We start from the raw sequence: 20,328 nt of genomic DNA on the forward strand, positions 1-20,328 counted from the left end.
CATGCTTTGCCGGGACAAACCCCCAGCCCATTCCTGTTTAGATCAATGATTCTATGACTCATGACATTAGATTTAAGGTTGACACTACTTGCTCAGCTAGCTCTCTCAGATCATCAACAAACTATAACCCATCTTCATTGTGGTTCCTACCAGTTTCAATGATGGCAGTCATCTTCTCAATTTCTCTAGCCATTCTCCATTTTAACTCCCTCTCATCCCTTTGCGCCTCCTTCGCTTTGCTTACCGCTGAATCTACCAGTATGGCTTCTTTAGAAAACACAGGTGTATATTGGATTATGCTGGTAGTGATGCTTCTCAGTCATCTCCTTCGGAGCTCAACAAAGATTGGTGTTTTCTCCAAAAAAATTTATGGTGTCTGGGGCTTTTGAGAAAAGAGAAGCTATCGTAGAATTACAGTCTTCGGGGCTTAACGAATGCTTTTGTTGCATAGGTGGGATTTGGATTGAAAAAAATTTAAAGATTGCTACAGTGCCTGCTGGAGCGGTCTGGTCGGGACTCGGGAGAGCCACCATTGAGGTGGTGCACGTTGTTGGCCCGGTGATTTTCCTTTTTTCTTCGTGAAGAAGATAGTGTGACTTTTTTTTTTTTTTTTTGAAGAAGATGACGCTAGGGTAGTGAAAAGCTGGGATTAAAAGGAAAGGGTAAAAGTGTCAAAAAGGGATTGTAGGTTGGGCTAAGGGCACTGTTTTGGGTATTTATGTAATACCAAAGCTCAATTTGAGTAATTCTGTTATCACAAACATAAGTTGGATAATTTTGTAAGTTAAAACCCAATTTTGGGTAATCTAGTAATTCTCCCTTATTTTTTTCTGTTGTAATTTTTCAATTTATCCTCTTCATTTCGACCAGAAAAAAAGAAAAAAACCCTCTTCATTAATGTCGTTAGTCGTGACTCGTGACTAGTTCTTCTTCTGTGGAATCACAAGTGTCACTCAAGACGCGCCAGTTAAAAAAAGCTTCTTCCAACGTGACGTTCGAATCCACGATTCCACGACCTCACGGCCAGCTGCGATCCATGCTTCTGGTTTTTTCTGGATTCTCCTTCTGCTCTTTTCTGATGAAACCTTCCCTCCGATTCTTCATGGTTTCCCTATAAACAATGTATAGACTAAGGTAAGGTGTTCTCCGATCTCACATTTCTATAACCAACTCTGTCGAACTTCTCTTTTGTCTCTCGCATGGCGGCGCTTCGGTGCGAAGAGGTGAGATTTCTTGCTTTCTTCTACTTCTAGTGCTCTTAGTTTCTCGTTTTTGAGTTTATTTAGCCTCAGGCACTCTGGTTGGGTTGGTTTTTCTGTTGCTCTATCTCGATGCAATCCGTTCTTCATAATGTCTTTTGGTTGGGGTTGGGGAGGAGATTTTTAGGATATAGTATTTATTTTGTTTCTGCAGTTCTTCAGAGCTGGGATTTCTTTAGGGTTTCGATGAATTGGGACTGAGTGAGTTCATGTACACAATGCAATGAAGATTGAAGACGGACAGTAAGCTTTGTTGAGGCCGAGGTTCAATCGGAGGATAGTGAAACAATGAGGGAGTTTTTTTTTGTGCTGACTGATAAATGCGTTTTAAATGAACCGCATTGGAGTAAGAATATGCCATTGAACTTCAAATTGCTTGATAAGGAGTTTCTGGGCCATATGGAGGCTTGTCTGAACAGCTGAGAAGTTGGCCTATGCTATGGTGGCACCAAATGATGGTTCAAGTTGTAGGGTTTTAAGAACAGAGGATGAAGAAGACAGAGAGCGTTTTAAGGAATTTTAGGGCTCCAACTGAGTGATCATGTGCCTGTGGTATTATTCCAACTTTACTATTTACTATTTTATAGAGAACTGATCTTTTTCGATCAGCGGAATCGCCCTGCCATTACTCCTGAAATTACTCCTTCCATAATGGAGTGACCGTTACTGTGGTTCCGTGATGTGGCCTGATGGTCATCTCACCAACATCTCCCACTTGGCCATTCTGGCCAAATTCACATTTTCCGTTCCCATTTTCAAGAACTACCTTAATGAAAATTCCATTTAGGGTCCTAATTTCCAAGAACATCTATCGTGACATTTCCATTTTCATTTCCGTTTCCATTTTCAGGAACAATAAAAACGTTGTCATGATAAGGAACATTCAGTTCCTATTCCAGACTTAGACTGTTCTAAGTCCCATTAAATTTACATGCTTAATGTAAGCTTTTGCACAAACTCCCTTTGTGAGGGGATCGGCTACCATATAGCTCGTAGGTATATAGGTTACTTTAATTTCACATTTTTCTACTATATCTCGAATATAGTGGTACTATATTTCTACATGTTTTCCCCTTGAGCTATCTGCACCACTGTGTATCAAGCTTATTGCTACTTGATTATCACAGAATATTTCCACTGGTCCATCTACAAGATCCAGCCCAAACTCATTTAAAAATCGTCTTATCCAGACTGCATGAGTACTTGCCATACTACAAGTAACATACTCAGCTGCCTGTGTGTGCCTAGCAACACACCCTTGTTTCTTGCTACCCCAAGAAACTGCTGCTCCTCCATATATGAGCACATGACCAGAGGTGGACTTACAATCATCTCTGTCACCTCCAAAGTCAGCATCGGAATATCCAATAACCTCAAGCTTTTCTGCTTGAAAACACAATTTCAAGTGTTTAGTTCCTTTAATATATTTCATAATCCTTTTCACAGCTTCCCAATGGGTAGAGCCAGGATTACTTTGGTATCTACTTACCAAACTGACTGGAAAGGCCAAATCCGGTCGTGTACACAACATTGCGTACATCAAACTGCCTACTGCCTGAGCATAAGGTACATTCAACTTTTCCTGTCCTTCTTGAGGACATTGACTTTTTGATAAAGTCTTTCTCAATACTATTGGAGTTGACAAGGGATGCAGAATCTTGTCAACATAGAGTTCAAGTATTTTTCCTGACTCAAACACAATCTATATTGTGTTCGATCTCTAATGATTTGAATTCCTAGAATATAGGATGCTTCCCCCATATCCTTCATTTCAAATCTATTACTAAGTTCATACTTGGTTCTATTTAGCATATCCATGTCATTTCCAGCCAATAGTATGTCATCAACATATAAGGAAAGAATAGTAAAACTACTCCCACTCTTCAAAATATATACACAGTTGTCCAACTTGTTTGCCATGAACCCTAACTTAAGGACCTTTTTGTGGAATACTAGGTACCACTGACATGAGGGTTGTTTTAGTCCGTACAGAGACTTTTTAAGTCTACATACTTTGTCTTCCTGTCCCACAACTTGAAAACCTTCAGGTTGTCACATATATATAGTTTCTTCCGACTCACCATTGAGAAATGCGGTTTTCACATCCATTTGGAATAATTCTAAGTCTAAATATGCGACAAGTGCCAATATCAATCTAACAGAGGCAAATTTCACTACCGACGAATATGTTTCCTAGTAATCTATTCCTCCTTTTTGTGTATATCCTTTTGCTACTAACTGGGCCTTAAATTTATCAATAGACCCATCCACGTTATACTTTTTCTTAAGTACCCATTTGCAACCTATGGCATTTCTACCCTTTGGTAGGCCACAAAGTTCACATACTTGATTCTTTGTGATAGAATCAATTTCCTCCCACATGGCATTCCACTATTCATCTGATTCTTGTGATTTCATCGCTTCACTATAGGTTACGGGATCCACTACTTCTTCCACATCTGTGTCAACTGTATGACAAGATGGCTCACATAGATAAAGGTAGTAGTCATCTAAATAAGTTGGGGGTGCTCTAGTTCTTTTACTCCCACTTACCCTAGGTTCCGGGTCATGTCTCTGATGATTATCTTAATCTTCAGGAACTTGGATTCCTTGATAAAAAATTCCTGGTTCCTCTTGAGGGTCAAAATCATAGTCATCGTCAATGACATGCAGGGGTTCTACATCCTCCTGTTGCGGTTCCTCTTCTAGTTTCTCTAGAAATTCCGTATCATGACTCTTAATTACCCCTTTTTCAGGGTGATAGAACCTATATCCCTTTGATCCTTCAGGATATCCTATGAATTTACATTTGATCATTTTAGAATCCATCTTGTTCCTATATGGCTTAGGTATTAGTACATGGGCTACTGATCCCCACTTCCTTAGATTTTCTAAGTTTGGTTTCCTACCTGTCCACATTTCATAGGGAGTAGTCACAACAGATTTGGTAGGAATTCTGTTCAGGATATAATTTGCTGTGAGAATAGCCTCTCCCCAGAATTCCTTAGAGAGAGAAGAATGTGATAACATGCAACGCACTACATTAAGTAGTGTTCTATTTCGTCTTTCAGCCACACCGTTCTATTGTGGTGTGAAAGACATTGTCTTTTGTTTAATGATTCCATATTCCTCACAAAAATTTTCAAACTCTTTGGAGTTATACTCTCCACCACGATCGGTTTTTAGAACCTTAATATTTCTTTTCAACTGATTTTGTACTTCAGTTCTATAGCGTCTGAAACATTCAAATGCTTCAGATTTCCTACTAAGCAAGTAAATATATCCATACTTGGATAGATCATCTGTGAATGTGATAAAATAAGTTTTACCACTATGGGTACTCACATTGAGTGGTCCACAGATGTCAGAGTGTACCATTCCAAGAAGTTCATTTGCTCTCACTCCCACTGGAAAGGGTTTCTTGGTCATTTTACCAGAGAGACAATGTTCGCATCCATCATATTCTACTTTAGACAACTTAGGAACTAAACCCAATTTAATTATTTGTTGCATTTTCTTAATTCCAGGGTGTCCTAGTCTCATATGCCACATATACGAATCAACAAGATTTGTACAGTCAATATAAACTAATGATCCAGATGCATTTTCATTAATAATATTAGAGGGTTACATTTTCAACAGTGGAAAGTAAGAACAAGTCCTGCTCAGGGACAAATCGTCCTAAAGCAAAAGATCAACCATGATTACCAATGGTGACCTCAGTGCCAGTGAAGTGCACTTCAAGGCCCTTTTTAACAAGAGCTGGTACAGAAATCAAATTCCGACGCATGTCGGGGGCATAAATTACATCCTTCAGACGAAAATTAGCCTTCCTGAGGTCAAGCACATAGTCTGCAACACCTCGAACTTCACTATACGAGTTGTTGCCCATGAAGATCTTATGGTCACCAGGTGTAAGAGTCTTCATCTCTTGTTGTCTTCTTGTGGTCCTTGCAATATACCGTGTCGCACCTGAGTCGATCCACCACCCCTCATATTGTTGTCCAGATAAATTGCACTAAACTGTGCCAATAAACTCTTTCTGCTGACTGTTTGGTCGTGGTGCATATGGAGTATTTCCTTTGTTCTTTTTCTTAGGGCAGGAAGTCCTAAAATGACCGAATTTTCCACATTCATAACTTGCTCCAGGTGGCACCTTTTGAAAATTCTTAGACTTCATTTTTCCTTTCCCCTTGAACTTATTCTGGTTATTGTTGGGGTGAAGCTGGTTGGCATTGGGACGAAATCGGTGCTGATGTGCCAATGATTCCACTTGGTCAATCTCTAGCGGAGTTGGGTTGGACTGGGTTATGTGGAATTCACCCATGGACTTTGTTATCATGCATTGGTGATAGTATTGTAGTTGTTGGGGAAGTTTATCAATAGTGAGATTGTCCCCCAAGAATCTCAGTGCAGTTTGTGCCATTGCCCAAGAATGGGCAAACTGTTAATGATGGTGGATACTTGGTAGTTATTTGACACTTCTGATCTGGCATCAGCCAAGTCTTGAGCCAAAACCAGCATTTTGTTGACATGATCCACAACATCCTCACCCTCAGTCATTCTACGACTATTATATTTGTGAGTCAGTAGCTGAGTGTGGGTTTCAGTTTTCACATCATACTTGGCCCTCACAGTTTCCATTACAGATTTGGTAGTTGTGTGTTTATTAAACACCTTCATCAGATGGTCTTCCATCTTTAAGAGGATCATGCTTCGGGCTCTTTTGTCATCTTCAGCCCATTTTTCCGCAGCTTTAATCTCTGCTAGGGTAGCATCATTCCCAACCATGGGTCTTGGTTATAGAACATGGTCCATCTTCTCGTATATCAGCACGTGTGATTTTTATGTTCCAGGTTTCATATTTCGACACATTCAATCTCTCAAAGTTGTTGATTTCATGTGACAAGGGTTTTCCAGCCATGATGATGTTCTGAAAAGTGAATAATGAACAAGTTTAATTCTCTATTCTAATTATATGTTCTTACATATAGGTTTTCCTCCCTTTTTTCTTATTTATTTATTTATTTAGTTTGTTACTATTATTATTATTATTATTCTTATCTTAATACGAACTCAACACTTCTTTCCGCGTTAAATTCAGATTCTCTATGGCTTCAAACCAGCCAAAAGAATAAATGTTAATACTAATGTATTTCTTTACTAAGTCTATTTATTATTTTAAAACAAATGTCATATTATTTTTCCTTCTTAATCTTCTGTAAGCCAATTAAGAACCTTTTAAGGTCTTTGTTCAGGATTAATAGGATAATAACAATAGCAATATACCTTAACAAAAAAAGTTGACGGCAATGTACTTTAACAATGGTTAAGAACAGTAACGGCAATAAACATTGAAAGATGTAACAGTGATATGTTAAACAAATAAAAAATATATCCAAAACAGTAGTGGTGCTCATGCAATGTCTATTTATTATAATAAAACAAAAAGGCAATATGACAAAAAAAAAAAAAAATGACTAGCACATGCAATGTATATTTATTGCAATATTATAATAAACAATAGCAAATGAGTTATTAGAAACTGTGGTGGTATATGAATCATGGATACGTTTTGCATTCACAAATGGAGGAATAAACTATTTAATAATATAAAATAGATTATTCTGATAAAAAATATCTCAACTTTTAACAGTAACAGAACATGTATTGATATACTTCACGTGATGGAGCATATCAAATAATAATAAAATATATGCTAATATACACAGTACCTATTTATATATCAGTGTGATTATAAAAAAGAATAATATTATGAGATGCGGAGTTGCACTTACCTTTCTTTCATCAACCAGGAAAGTAAAAATAAAAAAATAGCAAAGGCCTGCAAGGAGTGAGCCGTTTTTGAACGTGACTGAGCAAGCCCACGAACAAGAGAGCAGCTATGCTGACGTGTGAGCCACCTTTGAGTAGGAACTTCAGCCAATCAGAGTCACCAGAAAGTTTAAGGGTTTTGGTCGCTGGTTCTTCTTTTCTAAAAATGGGGTTTTTTTTTTCGTCCTTTGAAGCCGCTGTCCAAAAGAGGGGTCGGAGGGAGCGGTTGGTCGGAATCAGGAAAGTTCCCGAGCCTCTTTAAATGGAGATGGGGTCGATCTCTCCAGCGATGTAGGTCGTCGCTTGCCGCTGCCTTAATTTGTATAATCGAATACGCTTCTATTGAGGAGATCTCAACTCGAAACCGAGAGAAAAAAAATGAAGCCACAGTCGATCAGAGATCAGTTTCTGCTACAATCGTTTGCAGCTATTCCCTTCTCTTTTTATGTTTGGATCGATGAGGGTAAATTGGTCTCCAATCGGCTCTGATTGCCAAGCTTTAGCTATTGGCGGTGCTTTGGATCTCGACCTCAGCTCTGATACCAGTGTAGGGTTTCAAGAACAGAGGATGAAGAAGATAGAGAACATTTCAAGGAATTTTAGGGCTCCAACTGACTGATCATGTGCATATGGTATCTTTCCAACTTTACTATTTACTCTTTTATAGAGATAGAGTCCAAAGATCCGTTGAAACGAATCTTTTCCGATCAGTGGAATCGCCCTGCCATTACTCCTGAAATTACTCCCTCCGTAACGAAGTGACCGTTACTGTGGTCCCGTGATGAGGCCGGATGGCCATCTCACCAACACAAGTAGCTTGTAAATTTTGCTATTGAGAGAGGGCAACTTAGCATTGTAAATTTCAGAAGACAGTTCCACAGCCATCTTGAATTAAATAGAGATCTTGCCATAACACAAGCTTCCCGAGGATCGCTTTGCTGTCTCTGATTGTAGTTAAAAGTTAGGGCAACTCGGAAGAAGCCAAACTTCTGATTTCACTAACAACCGGTCTGTTAATTAATGCTGCCATATCCTCTATTTTTCTCAAATTTCCATAAAAAAAAATTTACAGGGAGGAAAACCCTCTCTCGTCCACTTACGTGTATTAAAAAAAATACTGCTCTTTTTTTTTTTTTTTTTTTTTTAAATTCTTGGGAAGGTTTTAAAATGAAAGCATTATTTTCTCTCTGAGGGGTGGGGGTGGGGAGAATGAGGTGTTACAATGTTCAGTCGTCTTTGTTTTGTCTGTTTGAATATTTCTCTCTTTCTTTTTGGAGTAATTAATTTTGTACACTTCTCCCTTTTGTGCATGGGCAATGTTATTGCAAGCTATTTGTCTCTATAGAAGTTATATTTAATTGATGCCATCTTGGTTCATGAGATATGTCATGCCGCATATGCATATTGGTTAGTTATGCACATGTGGGCCTAGTATTTGAATGGAGTCCTGAGCCCTCTCTCTCTCTCTCTCTCTCTCTAAATCTATGTGTGTGTATCTGTGAAAATGTTATTGGGGTATCTCAAAAATTTTGTTGGCCCGGAATCTGGATTCATTTATTACGTGATCCATCACTTTATCATCTTTTAACATTACTATTTAGTTTTGTGACGTGAACGGATCATGTTCACGTACGAGATTCTCGTACGTCCCTGGTCCATGGATATAGAATATATTAAATGAAGAGAGAGAAAATTGATTCTAAATCCACGGATCAGGGACGTTCTCGTACATTCTCGTACGTGAACTTGATCCACTCTCTTTTGTGACTGCATATTCGCATGAATTCCCCAAGGAAATTTTTCGATTAGCACTGGAATGTATTTCTCAATTAGACATGACGGGTGTTTTATGTTCCCTTTACCCAATGCTATGGAGCTCTAGTTTGGAGCCAATTTCAGCTCTGGTTGGCATAGTTGAAATGGCGTAACTAGTAGTTCTAGTGAACTCTTCCAATGAATGTAGTTTCACTTATCCTGTTGTGGACTTGTCAAGCATTACATTTGGTCCCTCAGAGCTAGAGAAAACAACCATGTTCTCCTCATATTGTGACATTTCATAATGAAGCATCTCAGCTGAAATGGTTATGCATCAGCATCAGTCTTGACTAGAGCTGAGTAAATTTCAGAACTTTTGGTTCTCAAACTATATGGGAAGTACCTTGCTTGTCTATGCTTCTTTTGGGTCCTTTTTTTCAATGTTTTAGTGCGCGAGCTTGTGGCATAATGGTTAAGTTGCACTATTGCAACATACTGGTCACAGGTTTGGAACTTGGAAACAGCCTCTTCTGTGAAGCAGGGGGTTCAGGCTGTGTACATTTGTCCCTCCCAGACCCTGCAGTAGTGGGAGCCTTGTGCACTGGGTTGCTTTTTTGATTTTTATTTTTTATTATGCTGAGCTTGGAGTTTAGAATATTTCCTAATAGGAAGGATTTGTTCAGAGTCAACACCGACACAATGGTTAAAAACTTTTCAGGAAGGGGAAAAAGAAACTAGAGATCTCCAGTTGATTAACTGATCTTTTAGAAGTTCTTAAGAAATATGTGACAGATTGCTGACACAAAAGATAAGTGAATGAATGGAAGGGAAGTGATGAATATGGGTGTATCTCTAATGCAAGTGGGATGTGAAGCAAGTACAGTGAGGGTGAACTGGTGAAGATGGTGTAGTAAAGTGAGTGATAGTGTCTATGTCAGTATATACCATACATGCGACCTTAGGTGCTTCTTTTATTATTTGTTTGAAACTGTTTTTGCACATCTAGTACTTGTTTCTCTACTGCATTGCAATGAGTCTTGTACTTATGACTGTATTTGCAGAAAAGCACTCGGCCTTCTTTCTGGTCATTATAGATTCCATGATCAGGGCTAGGCAGATGCCTGATATTATGATCTGGGTGTGATATCACAAGAATACCTTGGAATGTATTTTTTTTCTCTCCAAAGTAATGTTAATGAAAATATATCCATTCACTTGTTAAACCATAAAAATCGTCCAAACATGGAAAATGGGTCACGTGCCTGCAGTTCTGCAAGTCCTGCATGAATGAGATTCCATTCTGTCATGGTTTGTTGGAACATTCTGGACGGGAGGTTCAGCTGTTCAGACTTGAGATTGATCATTTGGAGCCTCTAACCATTTACTTGGCAGCACCTGGTTCTAGTGCTCAAAAAACACCCTTCAAACTATTAGAACCAGAAGGTCAGACATTTTTGTGATTAGCTTAGATAATATACTAATGCCATAGATTGCAAGTTTCTGATCCGCCATGTTTCACTTTGGGTTGGCTCTTGGCAGTTGATCTCTTTGGAGCAGCACCAGAGTTCTGGGTCATGTTCCCAACCTGTGGGGTATATTCTCCTGTTTTTTTATTGTCTGAGATGAACAACTTAGGAACTTTTTCTACATAAGTGAATTGGCTTTGAAAAACCAGTAAAATCTTAGTTAAATCTTGGGCAGTTAAGTCTTATAATTTCCTGAAAATGGTATGAGAAAAGAATCTGCATTCAGTGGAATAGAGTAGATCAAGTTTATGTGTTTGTAGTTCTGTCTCTAGCAGGAACACTAGAATGCTCATTGCAATTAGTCAGCGGTCTGTTTCCAAGAAATAGCTGCTTGCTTGGTTTAAGTACAGTATGCTGTAAATGAAAATTGGTATTGTGCTTGTGTTCATCATACTGATTTGTTTGGCAAGTGAAACCATCCCTAATTGAATGTTGTTATATTGAATTTTGAATGCTTTCTTTGAAAATTAACCTTGCTATTCCAAGAGCTGTTCAAGGTTGGGTTTACAGACTCTATACAAGCTTGCCAGGAAGGCTGAGTTCTAATTTGATAATAGTCAGATGTTAGGGGTAGTGCAATGGCCACCATACAGACAGGGTATCTCTAGGGGTGGGGGGGTGTTAAAGAATAAAGACTATAAAGCAAGGTAACATGTAGTTCAGAAATAAAATTTCCTGAATCTGTGTGCAGTGGAGATTTAACATATTCTATTTTTCAGTGGTTCGAACCAAGTTAATGGGTTATTGGATTATTCTTGAAAGGACATAACAAATTAAGAAATTTTGAGAGTTCATATGGAGGCTGCATCATATCCAGTTTGAAATGGAGCTTGAAGACCTGTCTTCTGAGAAATGTTGGTCAATGCGACAAAGTTTATAAGAGCTTCATGTTACGTATATATTCATGTCACAATGGTTGTTTATCAGCTTTTAGAGATGTCATATTCCTGAAAGTACTCTTTAAGCACTAGTCTTCCTGTATTGGGGTTTTTAAATTCGGAATTTTGATTTTATCGCACTGTATGAATCCTCTCTCTGTCTATCATCTGCGGTATAATTCTTTTAGTGGCCTAAACTGTGCCTTGTACTGATAATGCCATGGAGAGACATTAGCTTTCTGACTTCCATTATTGATTTCTAATTTTTTTTTTTTGACATACGCTGGTCTCTTTTAATTTTAATTGTGATGAGTGTCTCTAAAGTGAAGACAAACTATAGACTTGATATATATTTTTCATTGGTGCAGGATCCAGACCTCTACAGCATTTCAGTGATTTCTGAAAGAGGGAATACTAATCCCGAGTGCCCCTCACAATTTTCTTTATTGAGCGTCTTAGAAGTTCCTTATGCATCTGAAAGTGAATCAAGCTTGGATAATGATTGGAATAGCATGAACTGTGTCAGTTTTCAGATGGAAAGTGCAGATAAATTTTCCTCATGCAGTGTGGATATAGATGTAGAGGTGGAAAATCTGGCAAAGCCTGAAGCAGAAGAAAAAACTGTTCATTGCTCATTAAAATCTGAGAGTGCTCTAACTGTATGTGCACCATTCACCCTATATGTATTTATGTGTCCCATAAAATGGTTACAAGCTCTTTATATTAAGAGGAAATCGTAGGCCATTGGATGGACAAGGATAGTCTACCAAGGGCATTAAATTTTGTCATTGATAGACTATCGTTATGGTCTAACCGATGTACATCTCTGTTCTCCTCTGCTTCTAATCGTGCAAGCACGGAGTTATACCTTCCAACTGGTTTGCAATTACAGAGTACGTCTCAGAGAAAGATTAGCGTACAGATAGGTGGCAAAATCATGCAGCTTTTACTGAATTATAGCCCAATTTTACTGAAGCCCACTTCAAGAGGTATGTAAGCAAGTTCAGAAACTACTTAATAATTGAGTTATTTGTGTACACCTTTGGAACCTTTATGGGGAAAGGTCCTTTGAACCGCCATGTTTGGGTACACTGGCACCCTCTTTTTTCTCTCTTTCTCCTCCTCATTTGAAATGACCTTGCTGCCCCCCATGAACGAAACCATTGCATCGCACCTTATTGGTGCGCTCCTCTATGATACTTGCTCAGAGAATCCTCTCCCATCTCAATTTTAACAATTTATGGTCACCTTACTCTTTGCATACTGTAGGAATGCATATGATTCCGTGTGTTGATACAAAATTACTGATAGAACAATTTAGATTTTGCCCTTTTTTTTACTGACCATGGTATCATCTGAAACAAGTCTCTGTTTCATGGGTAAGGTTATCATGGCTGGACCGGCAGGACCTGATCTGAAAACCCAGACTGAGGTGAACACAGCGTAAATCGTTGGTAGGGACGTAGGGTTATGGGTTATTCTTGTAACTTGCCATTTATTTTGGTAGGAGTAGATATGTAGGATTTTCTAGTTTCTAGATCCCTTGTTTAAGTTTACTTCAGGATTCCTTGTTTGACTGCGATTTCTTTTTAGAAAAATGCTTGTAATCCAATGTAATAGACATAATATAATATTGAGTTGGAATTGAGATTTGTCCTCACGTTGAGTGTGCGTGCTTCTACTTCCACCCTTCTTCTCTCATTCTTCCATACGGATCAGAGTCGTCTTTCTCGGGTGGGTCTTCTCTATTCCTTTTTTCTCTGCCCTCTCCCTTTACTATTCTCCCTTATAATCTTTAGCCTTTTCTGTTTTCTCCCATTATCAGTCGCTGGTGGTGCCAAGGGATTGATACAAATTTTTAGAGCTCCCTGGATTACAATCTGTTGGATCTGAGATTTGGGGCAAATAAATCCTTCCTTGGGCCATTGAATCCTAAAGAACCAGACCTGGAAGAGCCCTCTAGTGTGAGATCGAAACCAAGGATTACTGCTAGTTCCATATCTTCTGCTAGGATTGATTTCAGTAAATTATCTTTACACTAGTAATTGATTGTTGGGGCCTGGAAATTGGCGGACTCAATAGGGAGTAAGGCGATTCTTCACCTGAAATCTTTGGTCAAACAACAGCCCTGTGAGGGAGAACTTCCACTCAGGAGAACTTCCACTCAAGATATCGTCCTTTTCTGCTTATTTGTTCTCTCTATCATGAGGAAGTAGAAATTATTTTTTCAATATTTGCGAGAAAGTGCCTTAGTTCTGAACCTTGTTTCTATTTCATCCCTTTTAAATATCAGAATTCCCTTATTTCTCCCTTACAATTATGGACTGATCCTTCCATTTCAGAGTTAATTACTATGTTTCCATTGAATCTATATGACCATATGTCCCTTGTTAAAGGAGTCTAAATTTCATGAAATTTATAGTTTTGTCACTAAACTCTTAACTTGAGTTATCTAATATTCTTGTGGACCCTTAACAATCCCAAAGTAGGGTTTCATGACCTTGGATTGTGCCACTTGGTATCAGAGCTGAAAATCCTCTTCCATACCCTAACCCATTGTTGCCAGCAGTGAGGTTATGCAACAGTTCAATTCTCATAAGGAGGAAAACCGAGCATACCTTGCTTATGTCACAAACAATGTGGCTGCTTTCTAATGACTGTCTGCGAGGGGGGAGTGTTGATACCCTTAACACCACAGTTACTTTTCTACAGACCATTAAGTCCTCCACACAAGCTTCTATTGATAGTTTGGCATTTCAAATTAAGGCAACAGTCCAATCTAATCTAAGGATCCTTTCAATTCCATTCCATAAGTCCCATCTCACGCTGCACCTCTGCCACTGCCACCACTTTTTACACCACCACTATATGGGCTGGCCAACCTTTTGACGATGTTCCCTATGGAGCTGAAACAAGAGCCAACTTGGATGTCCTTAGTTTTTATGGGGATACTAATCTAGAGGGATATCTTGATTGCATTCAAAGTCTAGAAACATATTTCCAATGGTACCGGTTGACTGAGGCCATAAAAATTTTATTTGTGAGGCCAAATTGAAGGGTACGACTCAAGTATTCAGAATCAGAATTGAGGCATTGGTTGGTCAACACTTGGGATGAAATGAAAAAGGCCATTAATGGAAAATTTTCTAATACTGTCTACAAGTAGTGCATGCACCTCAAGTTTGGATAGTTGAGACGGACTATATGAATGTTGAGGAATTTGTGGCCAAATTTTACTACTTAGCCACTAAGTCTGATAGCTTGGTTGGATTCAAAGGGTGTTTGATCAATGCGGCATTGGAATCCATTTGAATGTATACGATGGAGGACGTCGTATAGATTCCATATCAAATAGAGGAAAGTTTGGAGCTTGCAGTCGGTGGAGTTTCTAAGACACCTTCTTTAAAGGTGATAGTGCGAGCAAACTTCCTTCTCAACTTGAGAAGTTGCTTTGGCAAGTCATAGGTCAACAGTTCTTCTATGGCATCATTATGGCTAAACAACACTTATTGCCCACCTCGTGTGTTGTTTTGACATACTTCCTTTGAAGCCAAGGGTTAAGATACAATGTTTTACATGCAAAAGGTATGCGCATTTTTCTGCTCAGTTTCCTAATTGTCTGGTGGCTTATACTGATAAGAAAGATCTCATGGCTATCTGCTTTGGAAGAAAGAGGTAGTGTACGTAGAGGCAGACAAGGTGAAATGCAACAACGGTTAATGCACTATGGTAATCGACAATGGTAGTTGTACCAATATCGTTTCTGAAGACGTTGTTTGCAAGCTTGGGTTGAAGACAGAGCCACATCCTTACCCCTATAGATTCCTTGGTTGAACAACACCGATCTCAAAATAAATACAACAACAACAATTTAGCCTTTCCCAATACAATGGGGTTGGGTACATAGATCCGCGAGAGGGACAAGAAAAAAAAACATAAGAGAGAAAAGAAGGGCGAAAAAAGAAGAGGAATCAAAAAATGAAATAAACAAAGCAACATCATAGGAACATTGCACCTAAAATCGGTTGGCAATATGGATCTTTGACCTCCAAACAGCTTTGTTTGAGGTCATACTAGAGTCAAGATCTAGCCTTTGCATGTCTTTTCTTACAACATCATCTATGGTCATTTTAAGCCTGCCCCCTACCTCTTTTAGATCATTCCATGTGAATCTGGACACTTATGTGGATCTAGTCACTCCTCATTATTGGGGCGTCCCTAGGTCTCCATTGAACATGGCCATACCACCTTAGAGGACATTCTCAGAGCTTGTTGAATCGTGGCTACTCCCAAATCAACTCTAAGATGGTCATTTCTTACTCTATCTCTCCTAGTTTTTCCGCACATCCATCACAACATCCTCATCTTTGCTACGCTCTACTGATCTATGTTACACTTCTCAAATCAATGATAGGTATATTTGCTCATATATTCTACTAGTGGGTTGATCGGTATAGTGCAATTTGACGTTATACCTCGAAGGTTTCACATCCTTCTTGGACGAACTTGGTTATTTGACACGAATGTACAACATTGTGGGTATGAAAATACCTATTCCTTCAAGCATGATGGCCTAGAGATGAAGTTGCTTCTCGCTAAGGACCTCCCAACAATTAAGCTTAAGCAGACAGCATTTCTCCTCCATCAAATTGATTCATATGGTATCCTTAGTGAACATTGAAACTCGAGAGAGTCAATTTCAATATTTGCAAGGAAGCCCTCAGTTCGAACCTATTTCTATTTCATCCCCACTCCCTTTTAAGTATCAGTGATAGCCCTTGTTTCCCATTTATAGTTATGTATTGGTCCTTCCCCTTCGGAGTTAAGTACTATTCTGCCATTGAGTCTATTTGTCCCTTATTAAAGAAGCCTGAAGATCACAATTTTTACAGTACTTAACTCTTAGCTTTATTTATCTAATGTTCATGTGGGCCCACAGAGGTCCCAAAGTAGGGTTTTGTGACATGGGAATGCATCACAAGCTCAAGAAAAATAGGGCAATATTCAACTGACAATAAATTATATTGGTCTTGTAAGTATGATCTCAGCAAGGGTTCGTAAAATTTGAGTCTTGACCCTCTCCGTGAAGCAGATTTTGAATCAAAGTGTGACAAAAAAAGAATCAGGGCAAAAAGTTCAGGGCTGGGTTCGAATATTTGAAGGGTGAAGCATAAATTTTTTTGCCAATTCAATTTTGAATCATAAATATGTGAGAAGATTCGGTAGGATTACATGTATTTTATGTGCACATACACATCATTCGCATTCACATGTTTCCTTCATGAGATTCAGAAGACAGATTTTCTTATGATAAAAGAAGGAAAAATAAACTTTAGTAAGAGTGTGCAATTAAACATGATTTTTATATTTATATGCATGTATGTTCACAGCGACATAGGCAGTTACATACAACTAAAAGTGTTGCTTAAGAAACCAGTGAACAAAATGAAAAAAGGCCATTACACAGTGCTGTTCCCACCTATGCAGGGTCCTGGGAAGGGGCGTAAGTTTGGAGTTAGATCTAACCTTTGTTTGGCATTTTTAAGCGGCCGCCCTCAATTCTCAAACCCAGGCATTTTCCCTGGCAGCCTGAATTTAATACCAATGCTCCAAGCAATGACCCCTAAACCAACGAACAAATAAAAGAGATTAAAATGGTTCTTGGAAGGGTGGTGGGTTTAATGTTCTTGCTTTATATCAAGGGTTGTAAATTTCTGTTTTGACCGTCATTAGGTTTTCAATCATAATGTTCACATGTTTCTTTTTTTTTTTTCTCCTCTCACTATCAGGTGTTTACTAATATTTGCAACAGCTAACCTACATTATTCTATGTTTATTTTTATTTATTCCCTGGATTTATCAGCAGACAAATTAGTGACTGAGGGAGCTATTGATATACCTAATAGCAGATGGCGAAGATATAAGCGTGCAGCATCGCTAGACTCGAGAAAAGTGGTTATCTTTTTCTCAGTACTGTAAGATTCCAGTCCATCATTACTTTAACTGAATGTCTGAAAGACATGCTTGTTTCATTTTTGATACTACATCAAACCTTCAAAAGCCAGTGCTCTTGTGATTTTATATTGCATGAATTTTAATTTGAAGGCAACATGTATCAAGTGCTTGATGCTTGTCCGGTTAAACTTCTCTTTTAGACATAAATCTTCCATTTTTAATCTTCTTGTTCAAGCAAGGTTTTTAATGTATTGCTATATATCTTGTTTCTTACTGGAAGGTTAAAGAATTGCTAATATGGCAGCCGTATTAGGAGCAAGCAAGAAATATGTTCAGTCTCCTATTTGTATATACCTTCTGGACCACAGTTACTGTCAAGACAGATTGCCTTTAGACCATCGAGATGCTAATATCTTATTTCTGTAATTAAATATTGTACTTGTATCTTTGTTTTCCTTTTTCACCTACTCACTTATGTCTTTTTTACATTTTAAAAAATGTGTTTCAGGTCGAGCATGGGAACACTGTTGTTGATATACTTGACACTTAAGAGTGAAACAAATTGGTGATGGGCTAGTTCATGCCTAGTGGTTGTTTCTCATGTTTGTTTCTCACCTGTGTGTGTGTTGGGGGGGGGGTGTGGGTGTGGGTGTGTGTCTAGTGTCTGTGCGGGTGTATATGTGCGCGTGCTATTTCATGTACATATTCACAGTTTGAGGCAGTGGCCTCTGTTCTGCAACACTTGAATGTTTCTCATTAGTTGAATCTTTTCTTTTATGGCCCTACTATTGAGTATTGATTCTATTGTTGGTGGATGAGTCCAGATCACAATGTCCTATTACTACTCTGCTGGCCAGAACAAATTTTGCCTTGGAAGTTATTTTTCTCCTTCATTCTATGCAAAAGGCCAAAAGGCAATGTGTATTTTGTGCTTTCCCTTTCCTGTTGTGATTTCTGTGGTTGTAGTACTGCTGTCCAAACCTGATCATAGGAATTAATGTCTTAAAACTGTGGCACCTTTTTTCAGTTCTCACGCTAAGATTCATTGCACAAACTCTTTGAGATGTGTTCTGGTGATTGGTTTCTTTATCTGCGAGAAACACTTGAAAAATTGAGCTGAGCTTCATATTCCAGGGCTGGAGGAGATTAGAATGTGATGCTCGACTCTGGAGTTCAAGACATGATCAACACTTTAGATTCTGATCAGAAAGACCTCTTACCTTGATTCTTCCAAGTGTTGCTCTAGCAGCAGAGATGCTCCTTTAATTAACCCTGACAGTAGTCTTGTGAATTCAAAATAGGAAGAAAGAACGCTATTTCCTGGCATGTACCTATGTCAAGACACAACAGGTGCAAAAAGACTGCGTTGAAGATGCTTGCATGCATCCTCCCATTGGCTGCTCCTGTTGGCATGCTGGGAGGTAGCATTCTCTTGCCCTAAAAGTTTATAATATTTTTTATGCACCTTGGTCATTTCCTGCTCCAGCAGGACATGGTTTTTTTCCTTTTTATTTAATTTTTTATTATTTTTATTTTATTTTTCTGCGTCAAGTGGATTAGGATTTACGACCATTTATGGGATAATTTCATTAGGTTTTGTGATGATACATGTCTTTTTGCTCATGTAAATGTCCTTTTATGCTGTCATTATGAGTGTTAAGATGAAGGGCATTTGTGAAAGAAAGAAGACACATGTTAACTCAAAACAGTACGTGAAGAGTTACTCTATATATATGTATATATATATATATATATATATATGTGTGTGGAGTCGATTCAGAGTGCAGTAGGTGGGGCTGAGAAGAAAGTTTTCCTTCACCATATAGGCTCCGTTTGTTTCCACGTCAAATTTTACATGTAAAATTTTCACATGGAAAAGTCTTAAAATTTACATGTAAAATTTTCCTTCTTGATATATTTTCCAACGTTTGTTTCTAGGAGGTAAAATATGTTGTAAAATATCATTGTAAAATCTTTCAATGTTTGTTTGCCATTTATTTTACATGGTAAAATTATTTAGCATAATTATATAATTAAGATACTGTTATAAATTTGAATTAGGCAACTGTAAAAACCATGTATCGACATGGAACCCATAAAATATATAGGACTTATGTGATCCAAGACAACAAAAATTACAACCAATGTGGGACAACCATTTCCATGCGATTGTGGGATTAGTATGGGCACGCAAGATTAGTCAGGCCGAAAGCCTAGATACCCGTTATTAAAATAATAATAATAATAATTACATCATGATGTCTCCTAGATCAGTTCAGACACAGCAAAATGGATGGGGCTGAAAGCTCACATGTGAATTTAAATGGAGTTGGCAAGAGGCAAAATAAGCATTAAAAATCCGGACTATCGAAAAATTTGAAACTAGAGATGTTATTCAGCGCGAGGTTTTACATCAATTTTTTTTTTTAATTCGAATTTTACATCAATGTATTGATATCAGCCTGATGTTTAGTAAAGCATCAAACTATGCCAATGTAGGAGACAAATTCAAAACAAAATATAACAGAAACACAAAGATTTTCTATCTAATGGGCAGTACTGAAGCTGTAATAAATAGCACACACACAAACACACACACACAGAGAAAAGAAGGTAATGAATAGAAGAAATATATATCCATGGCAGATCCAATCAATGTTAATTAATGATGATGACCATATTGATGATAGAGGGACAGATTGAGTCCAAGATGTTGAGCCAAAGACACTTTAAGACGTTTCTCGGACAAATGCTAACTAATGCAATGTAACCCATACTAAGGACAGATAGTATAGAGTACATATACCAAACAAGAAAATGCAAATATCTGCTAAAAATAAATAGCATTAGATTAAGCTAGTATTTTGGGAACAATAGGCAAAACACAAATGTTTCAATTGCATGTCAAATGTATCACAATCAAAAATAGAAATTCATGATAAATAGAGACACTAACATCCATTAACCAAAAGACTACTCAATAACAACCCACCTCACAATCAAAAGAGCTTATAATGAAAATATAAGTCTTAAACATTTTCCCATGTGTTCTGAACAAGATAAAGAAAAAAGTTTCCTGCTGTTAAAAAACAAAGAGTCTACTCAATAAGATATAACTAC

At 38.1% G+C, this 20,328-nt stretch overlaps 1 protein-coding gene across 2 annotated transcripts; it reads left to right on the top strand.

Annotated features, from left to right (window-relative positions):
- Positions 1 to 904: 904 nt before the first annotated feature.
- Positions 905 to 17,993, top strand: LOC122070323. Of its 2 annotated transcripts, none has more exons than XM_042634456.1 (6): positions 905 to 1,223; positions 11,622 to 11,912; positions 12,146 to 12,242; positions 17,117 to 17,228; positions 17,717 to 17,825; positions 17,858 to 17,993. In XM_042634456.1, the coding sequence occupies exons 1-5, from the start codon at positions 1,200 to 1,202 to the stop codon at positions 17,775 to 17,777; spliced, it is 585 nt and encodes a 194-aa protein (XP_042490390.1). In that variant the 5' UTR covers positions 905 to 1,199; the 3' UTR covers positions 17,778 to 17,825; positions 17,858 to 17,993. The 2 variants fall into 2 exon arrangements, 1 of the variants encoding a protein (XP_042490390.1); XR_006137737.1 differs by having other exon boundaries at positions 909 to 1,223; positions 17,120 to 17,228; positions 17,717 to 17,827.
- Positions 17,994 to 20,328: the final 2,335 nt, after the last annotated feature.

Source organism: Macadamia integrifolia, unplaced genomic scaffold (genome assembly GCF_013358625.1).
Source record: "Macadamia integrifolia cultivar HAES 741 unplaced genomic scaffold, SCU_Mint_v3 scaffold890, whole genome shotgun sequence".
NCBI lineage: Eukaryota > Viridiplantae > Streptophyta > Magnoliopsida > Proteales > Proteaceae > Macadamia > Macadamia integrifolia.